We start from the raw sequence: 14963 nt of genomic DNA on the forward strand, positions 1-14963 counted from the left end.
GCTAGTGCTCAAAGATACACAGCAGAGCATCTCCAAATGCAAGATGCTCTGCACAAAGGAAACATGTCACTGCCAGCTCTATAGTTCAGGAAGGTGTGGCAGAGCATCACTTGTGTGCAAGATGCTCTGCACAGAAAAATAATGTCACTGCCAACTCCGTAATTTATGAATGCGCAGCAGAGCATCACCTGCGTGCAAGATACCCTGCACAGAGGAATCGTGACAACTTTCCAGTGTCTCCATGGCTCTGTCTCAAACCACTCCCAATATGAGTACTCGCTCCAGAAGCGATGGTGGCTTCGACTGGAAGTCAGAGGACCTCTACAGCCTATTATAGGTGATCAGAATACGTCATCAGAGAAACATCTAGTCACATGACCATTGTAGCCAATCACACTGCAGCCTGGTTGGTTCCAAACAGAGTGGGCATCACTTCCAGAGCCAGTGCAGACTGCTGGTGTGGCATGCTCTGGATCCGTGGGGATGCTAAAAGGTGGAGTATGCCACCATTTTTAAGAGCATATTTTCCTATATAGGACAACCACTTTTTGTACATGCTGCAAAAATGTAATGTAGTAAATGATATTGGGTAAAATATGTTGTAATATCCTTGAATTAGGCTAGGACTACTTTCTGTGACTTGCTATCCTGTGACTATTATATAGGAATTTGGCTGCAGAAATAAACAACCCCTTTAAGTCTGAATTTTAACTGTACTTTTATTGTTTTGCAGTTCTGTTGATGAACTATGTGATGTTTTTACCTTTCATTGTGACAATACAGAACGGTATGGTAAGTCCGGTATAAGCAATCCTGTACTGTGATCAGGTTATAGGGCAGTAGCATTGGACTCACAGGGTTTCAGCTTCTTACCTGTGTTTTTCGGATGCGCAGATCGGCAGATGAGCGATTCATGGCCTCTTCCTGTTCAATGCTTTGTTCAATATCTGAAAAAAGAGATATGAGACATTTCGGTTTGTCCTTCATATATTTATGATTAGAGATGAGTGGAGTCTTGGAAATTCAGGTTCAGCAGGTTCAGTTGGATGGACTTTGGAATAAATTCTGTTCTGGACCCGAACCTCATTGGAAGTCACTTATTGGGCAGTTCGGGTCTCTGCCCACATACAGCCAGCCATAAACAGAGTATCTTTGGGGGACAGAGGGGTTTATTCTTTTTCTGTTTTGTACATACTACATCTGATAACTGATTTTTTGTAAAGTCCATGTTCAGTACAAACAAGAACCCGAGTTTCAACGTTCGTATCAAATACAGACTTTATGCAAAAAACAGAGTTCAGATTCTGAGTTTGGATGCTTTACGTATGAACACCATCGCTGTGCTCGGGTACACTCGGTGCTCAGCCCAGTGCGAGCTACTTGCAGTGTATGAATGGCTCACATTGGGGGTAACAATAGCGAGATCGTAGCGTGACCCAAACTAAGAAAAATGGAAAAAACCCGCTCACCCGCCCCCGGATCTGTTTATGGCTGGCTGCATGTGTACAGAGACCTGAACTGAAAAATCAGAGATTTTCATTAGGGTTCCGGTCAAGTCCGGGTCCCGAATTTTATCTAAAGTCTGGCAGAAGCTACCAAACCGAACTTCCCCGGGTCCGCTCATCTCTATTTATGATTGTAGACAGGAATATTCCAAATTTGCTTTACTTTTTAGTGTTAGTTCGCACACTGGCATTAAAGCGTACCTGTCGTTTCAGATTACCTTTCAGAATACAGTCCTGTGTATATATGGTGAATAACACTATTTCTGGTAATAACTTATATCCTGCATTTTTTACTAGAGTTCCTCTTTGTAGCCTCTATTTCTAATTTTTCTTTTTCTCTGAGCACAAAACGCAACTGTTATATTAAATAAGTCACTTTCTTTAGAGAGATAACCTCACAAATAATATGGAAGAGAGAAAATGTGCAAGTTTCATAGAACATTTAGATTTGAAAAACATCAATACATCAAATCAACTTTGTATTGTTTAAAACTATCCTGGAGCATGTACAAGTGCATCTCAATAAATTAGAAGATCATCAAAAAGTTTATTTTCTTCAGTAATTCAGTGCAAAATACCATAATCATCAACATTAAGAGAAATAAACACTTGGAATAGACCACTCTGTGTAATGACTATATAATATGTTTCCCTTTTTGTATTGAATTATTGAAATATATTAACTTTTTTATGATATTTTAATTTATTGAGATGTACCTATATGTGTATTGGGTGTGACGCCCCTTTCACACATCCTTTTAAAAAAAAACCGCATTAATTAATTTTCCTTTTTGACCATTCGTGTGGCCATCCGTGTGTACATGTGTATCATCCATGTGCCATCCGTGTGACACGTACCGGAAACAAAACGCATGACACTGAAATTAATGTTTTTAATGTGTTAAAGATGTGCAAAGATAATAAATAGATTTTATAGCTGTTAACCAAATAAATAATGAAAAGAAAAAAATGACGTAGGGTTCCCCCCCATTTTCAATAACCAGCAAAGGTAAAGCAGACAGCTGCGGGCTGATATTATCAGCCTTGGAAGGTCCATGGCAATTGATCCCTTTCCAGTCTAAAAATACCAGCCCACAGCTTCCACCAAAAGTGGTGAAACACATTAGATGCACCAATTCTGGCACTTCACCCTGGCTGTTCCCGATTGCTCTGGTGCAGTGTCTATAGAGATAATGGTTTATGGGGTTGATGTCAGCTGTGTTGTGTCAGCTGGCATGATGCCCTGGCGTTAGTAATGGAGAGGTGTCTATCAGCCACTGCCATTACTAATCGAGTAACAAAAAGTAAGAAACACACACACCAAAAAAAGAAAAAACATTCTCCAATACTTTCCCTCTCCTCATTCACCACTTTATTATAAAAAAGAAGATCCGCGGAATCCAAGGAATCCGTTGTACTCCATAAATGGAAGCCTGCAAAAAACAAGAAATTTTAAAACACAGAAAAAGCAAACAAGACAACTAACCTTGTTCACCACTTTATTGCCATAAAAAGGAATAAATCCAGAGCGAGTCCAATGAACAAAGTCTATGATGTGTCAGAACGATGCTCCATAGACTTTGTTCATCGTATTCACTCTGGACCTGCTTTGGATTTTTCTCTGCTTACAGACAATTTGGGGTCATGCTGCGCTAAGCGAGACCCTGTGCCTCTGATGAGCGGTGACATCAGTAACATTACCACTGATCAGAGTCGCCAAGTCATGCACAGCGCATTGTGACCCAGAGACCCTGAATAGAGGTAACGTTACTGATGTCACCGCTCTTCAAAAGCGCTCTGTGTCATGCAGCGCAGTGTGAACCGAAATTCCCGTAAGAAAAGTTTATGGAGTGTCAGAATGATGCTCCATACACTTTGTTTATCAGAATCTCTGGAGTATGTCGGATCAGCTGGGAATTATTTCTTTTTTTTTTTATATAAAATGGTGACTGAGGGTAAATGTCTTGTTTCATTTTTCTATGCTTGTTATGTTTGTATTTTTTTTCAGATTTCCTTTTTTATACTACGACTGATTCCCTGGACTACTCTTTTTTAATAAAATTTTAAATGAGGGAAAGTTTCAGGGAGTGTTTATTGAAATAAATTATTTTTTTTGTGTCGCTTTTTTTGGGGGGGATTGCTGGGTTAGTATTGGGGGGTGTCTTATAGATGCCTCTCCATTACTTACATCAGTACTTGATGCCAGCTGATACTAAACAGCTGATATCAACCCACTAAACCATTACCTCGATTGCCACTGCATCAGTGTAATCGGGAAGAGCTGAGGCAAAGGTCCAGAATTATCGTATCTTTTGTGGTGCGCCAATTCTAGAGTGATTGCGGGCTGGTATTTTTAGGCCGGGAAGTGCCCAATAACCATGGACTTTCCCAGCCTGATAATATCAACTCACAGTTGTTTGCTTTACCATTGCTGGTTATCAAAAATAAAGGGGACCCTACGTCATTTTTTTTTTAATTATTTATTTGGTTAATAGCTGTAAAATCTATCTCCCTATCTATTAACTACCTATCATCTATTTAGCTATCTTTGCACATAAAAATCATTAATTTCTTGAATGCAATTAATTTTGGTCAGTGTTACACGAACGGAACAAAGATATCATCTATGTGCCGTATGTTTTTGTTCATGGGCCGATACACTTCTGTTGACCCTTTTAATCTACGCTGACAGTAAAAAACGGACATATCTCCATGTGGATCACATGGACACTCGGTCCATGTGAAAACATGGAGTTGTGAAAATCAACACAGATTTTAATGAGTATGTGCGTGAACTTCAGTACGTGTGAAAGTGGACGTGTGAGGAGGTGTGAAGTTTGATTTTCAGCCTAAGGCCTCATTCAGACATCTGATTTTCACATATTTTTCATGATTTCCACAAGCAAAACAAAAAAAAACAGCCCTGTAGACTATTCTAGGTAAAACATTGTATGCAAAAAACGTCTGGTCTGTATGAATCGTTAGGGTTGGACTTCATCAGATCTCTGACAAGCTCCATAAACTCCTATGTAATAAATGAACACCATTCAGCCGGCTTGTACATAATAATATTAAATGCATTCGGCCTAATCTGCTTTATGTAATTGAAAGTGTTAAGAGTAAATTATCAATGGAAGAGTAGCTGCACACACATAGTAATTATTAATTGATGTATCTGAATAAAGCTAAATCTAACAGCTGATTATTAGGAGCCGTGGTCTGAATACATTGCTTCTATTTAATAACCAGTTGATTGTTTCCTGCCTTTTATGACTTGGGCTAAACAGAGAGATTTTGTAGCACTATCGATGGATTTTAAAGGGATTGTCCACCACTTTTATATTGATCACCTCTCCTTAAGGGCTCATTCAGACGACCGTTCCGTTTGTCTTGTCAGTTCCTGTTTTTTTGCGGACCTACTGACAGGACCATCTTTTTAATGTCTTTTGTGTAGGATCGGATGGCACACGGAAGCACTTTCGTGTGCATCCGATCCTACAAAAAAAACACATCCGATGCCGTATATCCTATTCTGTTCTGTAATAACGGACCGTAACTCAATACAAGTCAAAGGGTCCGCCAAATCCCCGGAAGCCGCACAGAATCACTTCTGTGTGACCTCTGTAGGGTGCCCCTGCAGTCTGTGTCCTGCTCCCCTGCCAGCCACGCGGCTGCTCGCACTGCAGTGTGTCAGCATCTGCCCGCACTGCAGTACGAGCAGCCGTGGGGATGATGAGCATTGCCGTCAAGAAGTTAGAGTGCACAGTCCTGCACTCCTGACGTCAGTGCTTGTCACTGACTTCTATGGCTGCTGCGTTCTCAGATCACCTCTTGCGGGCGGCCCGAGACTGTGACTAGCGGTGATGTCACGGGCCGCTCGCAAGAGGTGATCTGAGAATGCAGCAGGCATAGAAGTCAGTGAAAAGCGCTGACAACAGGAGTGCAGCGGCGTACATCACCACAGGTAATGTACCTAGCTAACCTCCTGAAGTCAGTGCTGGTCATGCCCTGCAGTCACCTGGCCTGACCTCATGATGTTAGCTCAGGTCACTGCACTGCTCTCCCAGCCAATGGGGAACATTCTGTTCTTCATTGTCTGGGACAGTGAGTATGGATCGTCGTGGGACTCCCTGATTGGATTACGCCGGACTCGAATTTGTTTTTTCTTTCCAATAATTTGGTTAAAGAGGGAATGTAGGCATGGGTGGCACTGGAACAGAGTTTCTCGGACATACACCTCCTGGCCACTCCTTGGCTTTTGCAATTTTCTCCGACAAATTTGAAATTTCACCCACTTATTGGTGCCACCCTGGAATGCTGCTCGAAAAGCGAGATTCGGCGTCTTCTCCCTCCAGTGCCTTCCTGCATGTCGCCCATATTAGGTGACCCGGAGTTCCGTCCCGGCCTCTCGGACCCTGTCTTTCGGGGCTGGGCCCAGGGGGGTAGTTTTAGAGCTTGTCACCTGGGAGGAGGGGGGGACTGGTTACCTCTTGAGGATATCCGTAGTCTCCTGACCCCGAACCCTATGGGGAGATGGAGGGCGATGCAACTGAGGCATTTTCTGGGCTCCCTCCCCTGCTTCACTCAGTATGCAGGACCCCCACGAGGTTTGAAAAACTGTGTCTAGAGGGGGGTGTTCTTCGGCATTCACTCTCCCTTGTATACATCATGCTATCGGACCCAGGAGACTTGCCCCTTCTGGCCTACCTGAAGCAGTGGGAGAGGGATCTGGGGATTGCCCTGACTGTCACGCAAAGAGATAAAATTCTACTGTTAGCACATAAAACATTGATCAGCTCCAGATTGCTGGAGGCCAACTATAAACTGCTGGCAAGGTGGTACAGAGTCCCGACTAGGCTGCATAGGATATTCCCCTCAGTGGACCCCACATGTTGGCGATGTGGATTAGAGGAGGGTGACTATGTACATGTTATCTGGTCATGTCCCTCTCTGCAAAGGTTTTGGTCAGAGGTGAAGCAGGTAATCAGACAGGTGACCGGGACGAAAGAGACACTGGGTCCGGAGTTGTTTTTACTACAATTATCAGAACTCCCGATCTCTAAATACAAGCGCTCCTTGCTGAGATTCCTGGTCATGGCCGCCAGGTCCTGCATTCCTCTTGGCTGGAAGTCTACTGCCCCCCCCCACGACGGCTCAGTGGGTATCAAGGGTTAACGACTTAATGCACATGGAGGATTTGACATCCTCTCTTAATGACCGTCACGAGGACTTTTACAGGACATGGTTTCCATGGATGGAGTTCACTTCCTCAACAGACCACATAAGACCGCTCTCTGATCCACGGGAGTGCCCTGGTGGGAAGGCGGTGTGATGCCCCGTGAGTGTCCCCACCCCCCCCCTCTCTCTACCCCCCCTTCTTTTTTTTCTTTCTTTCTTTCTCTTCTTCTCCCTCTCTTTCTCCTTCTCCCCCCCCTCTTCTCACCTTTCTCCCCGCTCCCCCTATTACTTTTCTCCTGTTTCTCTTATTCAACTTATGATATACTCTTTTAAGACTTCTTTTTCTCTCTTTCTGCTATATGTTCTTCTTTCTTTGTATAGAGTTGGTTCTCAAAAAGGTTAAAATCAGACCAGACTCGTTTGGATGGCAGACGGGATGCATAAGGGTACTGGAGGTCAGGATACATGTCAACGTTATGTCCCTGATAATCTTCGTGTCGCTCCTTGTGGAGCAGAAAGTTTTCAATGTTACGAGTTGGTATTTAAAATAAAGAATTTAAAAAAAAAAAAAAAAGAGGGAATGTGTTGGAGAGTGTTTGTTTTTTCAAATAAAAATAGTTTGTCGTCTATTTTTTTTTATTACTGACTGGGTTATTGATGTTGGGTATCTGATAGATTCCGTGACATCACTAACCCCAGGGCTTGCTGCCAGGTGACATTACACATCTGGTATCAACCCATATATTATCCCATTTGCCACCGCACCAGGGCATCGGGATGAGCTGGAGAAAAGCACCAGGATTGGTGCATCTAATAGATGTGCCACTTTTGGAGCGGGTGCGGCATGCTATTTTTAGGCTCAGGAGAGTGCAAGAACCTCGGACCTCCCTAGTCTGAGAATACCAGACCACAGCTGTCTGCTTTACCTTGGCTGGTGATCCAATTTGGGGGGGACCCCACGTTTTTTGTTTTAAATTATTTATTTAATTTACAATAACAGCGTGGGGTGCTCTCTGTTTTGGATTACCAGCCAAGGTGAAGCTGCCAGCTGTGGTCTTCAGGCTGCAGCCGTCTGCTTTACCCTAGCTGGCTACAAAAGATAGGGGGCACCCCACGTCGTTTTTTTTAATTATTTATTTATTTTTTCACTAAATACAAGGCTAGGCACCCTTTAGTGTCACATGAAAGGCACTAAAGGGTGCAAGATTACGAAATGCTGGGGAGTGGGACATTATATATGTCTTTCTCATCTATTATCTATCTATCTATCCCTCTAGCTATCCCTCCATTAATTAATTAATTAATTAATTAATTCATTCATTTATTCATTCATCCCTCTATTTATCCCTCTATCTATAGCTATTTATCAATCTATTTATCTGTCTAGCTGCTTCAGGTTTTTTTTGGTCCGCAAAAAAAACGGAAGACACACGGATGACACACGGACCGTATATGGAACGGAACAGATGTCACACGGATGCCACAGGGTTGCATCCATGAAAAAACGGGAACATTTTTTGCGGACCGCAAAAACAGGACGGTCGTGTGGATGTAGCCTAAAGGGAACCAACTAGCAGGTTTTTCACATATAAAGTAAAGGCAGTGCCATACTGACGCTAGGATGGTGAATCAAATCATACCTTAATTTTCAGAGACTGGATGCAACCTCCTCCTGGCTTGTCGGTGTTTTCAATAAAATGGCTCTCAGGCGATCTCTAGCGCCATTTTATTGAAGACACTGTGCAGAGGAGTATGAGTGGCGGTGGTGCATGAACAGATTGATTCCTTTTTTTTTTTTGATCAGTGCATGTGCTGCCGCTCATAGTTATCCCCACAATATTCTCAGTAAAATGGATCCAGAGATCATGGTTCGCGCATGCACCAATCCCATTTTATTTAAGGAAACCGCACACTAGCAATGTGGACGCGCCACCAAAACTGAAGGTGTGATTTGAATCAGCATCCTAGTACTGGTTGGATCATTTTAAGGAGAGGTGATCAATATAAAAATGGTGGACAATCCCTTTAAATATCAGTCAGTAGTGCTTCAAAATCTCTCTCGTTGGCTCCCTTTGCCATGTGACGCCTGAGTTTCTATACATAAAAGTGTTCAGTGAGGTGAGGGGCACAAAATATCTAAAACCAATAATAAATAAGGCTCTCTGCATGCGCACCTGAATTTTGGCATATTTTTATTAGTAATTCTGCTCTTACTAGGTGAGTTTTATATTTTTTTCCAGTAGTTACTATGTCTTCAGTTACACGTTTTCTTTGATCCAGACTTTTTAGAGAGCTCATCATGTCTCCGTGTGGTCAATGTGGAGAAAAGTAGAATAAGTCGCCGATGTCCTAGAGCAAGTCAGTTATAGCAGGACGGAGCGCAACAGGTATGGTGACTATACATGAGAGGTATAATCATATTGTATAGTCACATTAAGGCTCTGTTAATTAACTGCTGCATATTGGGATCACTTATTTGTGATCATGTTTAATGCACAAAGTTAGTGCCATTTTTCTCACAGCTTATATCACCTGAATAGAATGTTTGAATATGCATACATAAAATAGATCACATTAAAAGAAATTTGTCACCAGATTTTTGCCACCTAATCTAAGAGCAGCATAACGTAGGGGCAGAGATCCTGACTTCAGAGATGTGTCACTTACTGGGCTGCTTAGTGTAGTTTTGATAAAATCACTGATTTATCAGCAGGAGATTATCATTAGAGGACTGCTTGACATGATGACAGGTAGTCCAGCATACTCATGAGCTCTGTATAAGGCCGAAGTCACACTTGCAAGTGACTCACGTGTAATACGTCGGAATCTCGCATCGCATCACCTGGCACGGCCGCACACTCTCCTGACAGGAGCGGCTCAGCTGCATGTATTTCTATGCAGCTGAGATGCTTCTGTCCCGAGAGCAGCCGGCTGTGCCAAGTGATGCGATGCGAGACTTATGCGTATTACACATGAGTCACTCGCAAGTGTGACTCCGGCCTAACTGCTAGATCTGCAGCAGAGAAAACATTGATTTTATCAAAGTGACAGCAAACAGCTCAGTAACACATAACTGGAATCAGGGTCTCTGTCTCTATATTATGCTGCTCTCAGATGGAGGATCAAAAAACTGGTGACAGATTCCTTTAAATACTTACATAGACATGACCATTGTCCCCAGCTCAAAGAAATTGCTGCCATGTACTAACTGTGCATATGCCATTGCTCTGATGAGGGACATTAGTGTCATATGGATGGTTAGACAAGGTAGCCCAGATGTTGTGAACAAGTTACCATGGGGGATTCATGGGTATCTATCTATCTATCTATCTATCTATCTATCTATCTATCCATCATATATCCATTGAGGTTTTTGTTTTATGCCTTGCTATCATAGTAAAGTAGGGATATACTCCAATTCATTCATTCATTGTGCTGAAAGGCTGTTCAGACATTGCTATGGTAGATATATATATATATATACAGTCATATGAAAAAGTTTGGGCACCCCTATTAATGTTAACCTTTTTTCATTATAACAATTTGGGTTTTTGCTATTTCAGTTTCATATATCTAATAACTGATGGACTGAGTAATATTTCTGGATTAAAATGAGGTTTAGTGTACTAACAGAAAATGTGCAATCCGCATTTAAACTAAATTTGACAGGTGCATAAGTATGGGCACCTCAACATAAAAGTGACATTAATATTTTGTAGATCCTCCTTTTGCAAAAATAACAGCCTCTAGTCACTTCCTGTAGTTTTTAATGAGTTCCTGGATCCTGGATGAAGGTATATTTGACCATTCCTGTTTACAAAACAATTCCAGTTCAGTTAAGTTTGATGGTCGCCGAGCATGGACAGCCCGCTTCAAATCCTCCCACAGATTATCAATGATATTCAGGTCTGGGGACTGGGATGGCCATTCCAGAACATTGTAATTGTTCCTCTGCATGAATGCCTGAGTAGATTTGGAGCGGTGTTTCGGATCATTGTCTTGCTGAAATATCCATCCCCTGCGTAACTTCAACTTCGTCACTGATTCTTGCATATTATTGTCAAGAATCTGCTGATACTGAGTTGAATCCATGCAACCCTCAACTTTAACAAGATTCCCGGTGCCGGCATTGGCCACACAGCCCCAAAGCATGATGGAACCTCCACCAAATTTTACTGTGGGTAGCAAGTTCTTTTCTTGGAATGCCGTGTTTTTTTGCCTCCATGCATAACGCCTTTTTGTATGACCAAACAACTCAATCATTGTTTCATCAGTCCACAGGACCTTCTTCCAAAATGTAACTGGCTTGTCCAAATGTGCTTTTGCATACCTCAGGCGATTCTGTTTGTGGCGTGCTTGCAGAAACGGCTTCTTTTGCATCACTCTCCCATACAGCTTCTCCTTGTGCAACGTGCGCTGTATTGTTGACCGATGCACATTGACACCATCTGCAGCAAGATGAAGCTGCAGGTCTTTGGAGGTGGTCTGTGGATTGTCCTTGACTATTCTCACCATTCTTCTTCTCTGCTTTTCTGATATTTTTCTTGGCCTGCCACTTCTGGGCTTAACAAGAACTGTACCTGTGTTCTTCCATTTCCTTACTATATTCCTCACAGTGGAAACTGACAGTTTAAATCTCTGAGACAACTTTTTGTATCCTTCCCCTGAACAACTGTGTTGAATAATCTTTGTTTTCAGATCATTTGAGAGTTGTTTTGAGGAGCCCATGATGCCACTCTTCATAGGAGATTCAAATAGGAGAACAACTTTCAAGTGGCCACCTTAAATACCTTTTCTCATGATTGGATACACCTGCCTATGCAGTTCAAAGCTCAATGAGGTTACAAAACCAATTTAGTGCTTTAGTAAGTCAGTAAACAGTAGTTAGGAGTGTTCAAAACAAGAAATTGATAAGGGTGACCATACTTATGCACCTGTCAAATTTAGTTTAAATGCAGATTGCACATTTTCAGTTAGTACAATAAACCTCATTTCAATCCAGAAATATTACTCAGTCCATCAGTTATTAGATATATGAAACTGAGATAGCTGTTGCAAAAACCCAAATTGTTATAAAGAAAAAAGGTTAACATTAATAGGGGTGCCCAAACTTTTACATATGACTGTATATATATATATATATATATATATATATATACACATACAATGTCTTTATGTCTTACTGAGTATAATCAGAGCGCACAGCACCAAAGACAAGTTTCCTATCAATCATCAAACCTGCTTGACAAGAGTAGACTTTTATGAGGTGGAGAGATGGGGAGAGGTGACGGGCACTCACTCTTCAGCTTGGAGCGGACCTTGTTGGCTGTCTTTTTGATGTCCGACATCAGCTCTTCCAATTCTGCCTTGGTTTCTGTGGAGAGAATCAGCAGGCTGAGAATAGGTGATGACAGGCAGCAGATGTCCTATTATATAGAGGAAGCACGAAGAGAGCGCTGATAAGCCCACAGGCAAACGGCCCAAACCTCACCTTAATAAATCAACGTATGGCGGTGTAAAGTAGAGAACATTTTTCTTGTAAGATCATTTATCATTTCACCAATTTAGTAATTTACACAAATATGTAATCACATTGTGGCCCGACGTTTTCTCACTTTTCCCAATGACAGTCCTAACTAGGTGAGCACAAGTTGTAAGTTTTATGTTTTCGAAAATGACACCCATAATATAAAATATGATATATTATAGAATTACCCACAATGATCTATATTAGAATTTTGTTGGTAAGGATGCCATACTACAGACATCATCATCAATGTTCTGCTGTCCATAAAGGAGGCTGAATGAGGCTATGTTCACATGTTATGTTTTTGCTGCTTTATTTTGCAGCTTGGCAATTTTTTCAGCGTTTTTGCTGCTTTTTTTCACCATTTAAGCAATGAGAGTTAAAAGCGCAACTGCTTTTATTTAAATATGTACTATAGACAAATGATACACCAAAAAAGCAGCAAAAACGTAGCAAAACCTGCTTTTTTGAAGTGCCTTTTTACTTCCAAGAGAGCAAGTTTTCGTGCAGAAAAATGCAGGAAAAAAGCAACGTGTGAGCATAGTCTTACAGTGTGTTTGCAACTTTACTTTTAGGCACTGGTGGACACAAAAAAAGTCCCTGTGCAAGAACAATATATGGGCCCTTTTCAGTCCAATAACTCATCAAAATTCACAATTCCACCTGTTTTGGAGGTTGAAATGGCCCCCCAACCTCTTAGACCCCTGTGCGGGTGCAAGGGTTGCACCATTGATATGTCTGTCCCTGCTTATAGGGTTATATTCCTTTTTGCCTCCAACTACTGGAGATGGAGCTTTAGAAGCAGCTGATCTACGCTATTTCTGTCCCTCCTATTCATTTCTATGGGAGTTAGTAAAACAGCCTCTCTCAGCTATGTAAATAAGAGCTCATCTGCAGTAATCGGCAGCTGTGCCGTGCAGCTCAATTCAACATTTATATCCGGTCAACATAAGAGATAACAACAGCTGATCGGTGGGGGTGCCAGGTGTCCGACCCCCATCAATCTTATAATGATAACCTATTTTATGGATATGAGGGGCAGATATATCATTTAGGCAGCCGTACAGGGACCCAAAAAAAGGTGAGGGGCCCATTACCTCCTCCAAAGCAAGTGGAATTGAAAGGGCTCATGTACTGTGTTGGCAGTTGGCACAGTGGCCCTTTTCTGTCTGTGTTCGCCAGTGATCAGTATTATGACCAGACTACATCTTTAATATCTAAAGCAAATATAACGTATGTATAATGGTTCTAACTGTATAATAGTCCTAAAAGTTATAAAACACAAAAAAATATACAAAGCCCAGAATAGTGCAATCTGCAATAGTGGAAAATTGCTTGTCTGCACGTTGCACAGAGGTCAATAGTATTAAACCTTAAAACTGATAAAAATCCATCCACCTGATGGAGACCATTGCCTCCGTCCCCGATAGCTGCATGCAAAGTCCAACAGATATGGTGACTTTCTCACTACATCTAAGCCCTCTTTCACACGTCTGTGCAAAACACATGTTTTGCATGGTCCGTGGTGTAGGTGCATATGTGTGTGCGTGTGTCCATGTGTGCTCAGTGTGTGCTATCTGTGTGACATCCACATAGCACATTGACAGCATGAACTTCTATACTTACCTGTCCACGGTGCTGTTGCTTCGGGTCCTCAGTGCAGTGAATATGCATTAGCATAATGAGCGGGGGTTGGAAGCAAGTGACAGCAGCGCTGGAGACAGGTGAGTATAGAAAATCATTTTATTTCACAGACACGTGGTTTTCTCTGGTACGTGTCACACTGATGTCACACGGATCACATGAGTATGCGGTCCGTGTGACACCAGTGCTTCTGGAGAAAAATGCACATGTCAATGTGTGGAGCACGCGGATACACGTAAGCTCCACATGGACACAAGGTCCATATGAAAATACACACGCATGCGCAAACCCATTGATTTTAATGGATCTATGTGTGTCCGTGTCTCCGGTACGTGTGAAAACGGACGCCACACGTACCGGAAACACGGACGTGCGAAAGAGGCCTAAAGCGGGCTTTACACACTGCGATATCGGTCCCGATATCGCTAGTGTGGGTACCCGCCCCCATCTGTTGCGCGACATGGGCAAATCGCTGCCCGTGCCGCACAACATCGCCTAGACCCGTCACACATACTTACCTTCCTAGCGACGTCGCTGTGATTGGCGAACCGCCTCCTTTATAAGGGGGCGGTCCGTGCGGCGTCACAGCGACGTCACTGAGCGGCCGCCTAATAGCAGCGGAGGGGCGGAGCTGAGCGGGATGTAACATCCCGCCCACCTTCTTCATCCACATAGCGGCTGGGAGGCAGGTAAGGAGAGCTTCCTCGTTCCTGCGGTGTCACACGGAGCGATGTGTGCTGCCGCAGGAACGAGGAACAACCTCGTTACTGCTGCAGTAACGATATTTGAGAATGGACCCCCATGTCACCGATGAGCGATTTTGCACGTTTTAGCAACGATGCAAAATCGCTCATCGGTGTCACATGCAACGGCATCACTAATACGGCCGGATGTGCGTCACAAATTCCATGACCCCAACGAGTTCACATTAGCGATGTCGTAGCGTGTAAAGCCCCCTTAAGGCAAAGTTCCCAAAATCTGAAGAAAAATTGTTCATATGTCATCCATAAAAAACATTGATGATTTTTCATTACATTGTCATCTGTATGACATCCATATATAATCTATATATCTATCTGTTTTTGACATGGCATTCACGTGGCATTCGT

General features: G+C 42.6%; 1 protein-coding gene across 2 annotated transcripts in view; it reads right to left on the reverse strand.

The window, feature by feature from the left end:
- Positions 1-14963, reverse strand: part of STX1A (syntaxin 1A) — a 235776-nt gene that overhangs the window by 50100 nt on the left and 170713 nt on the right. For both annotated transcript variants that reach the window (XM_075335363.1, XM_075335364.1), the window contains exons 4-5: positions 11983-12057; positions 874-947 (exon numbers count right to left, since the gene is read on the reverse strand). In XM_075335363.1, coding sequence (XP_075191478.1) covers positions 874-947; positions 11983-12057 — 149 coding nt within the window. The remainder of the gene's footprint in view (positions 1-873; positions 948-11982; positions 12058-14963) is intronic.

Source organism: Anomaloglossus baeobatrachus, chromosome 2 (assembly GCF_048569485.1).
Source record: "Anomaloglossus baeobatrachus isolate aAnoBae1 chromosome 2, aAnoBae1.hap1, whole genome shotgun sequence".
Classification (NCBI taxonomy): domain Eukaryota; kingdom Metazoa; phylum Chordata; class Amphibia; order Anura; family Aromobatidae; genus Anomaloglossus; species Anomaloglossus baeobatrachus.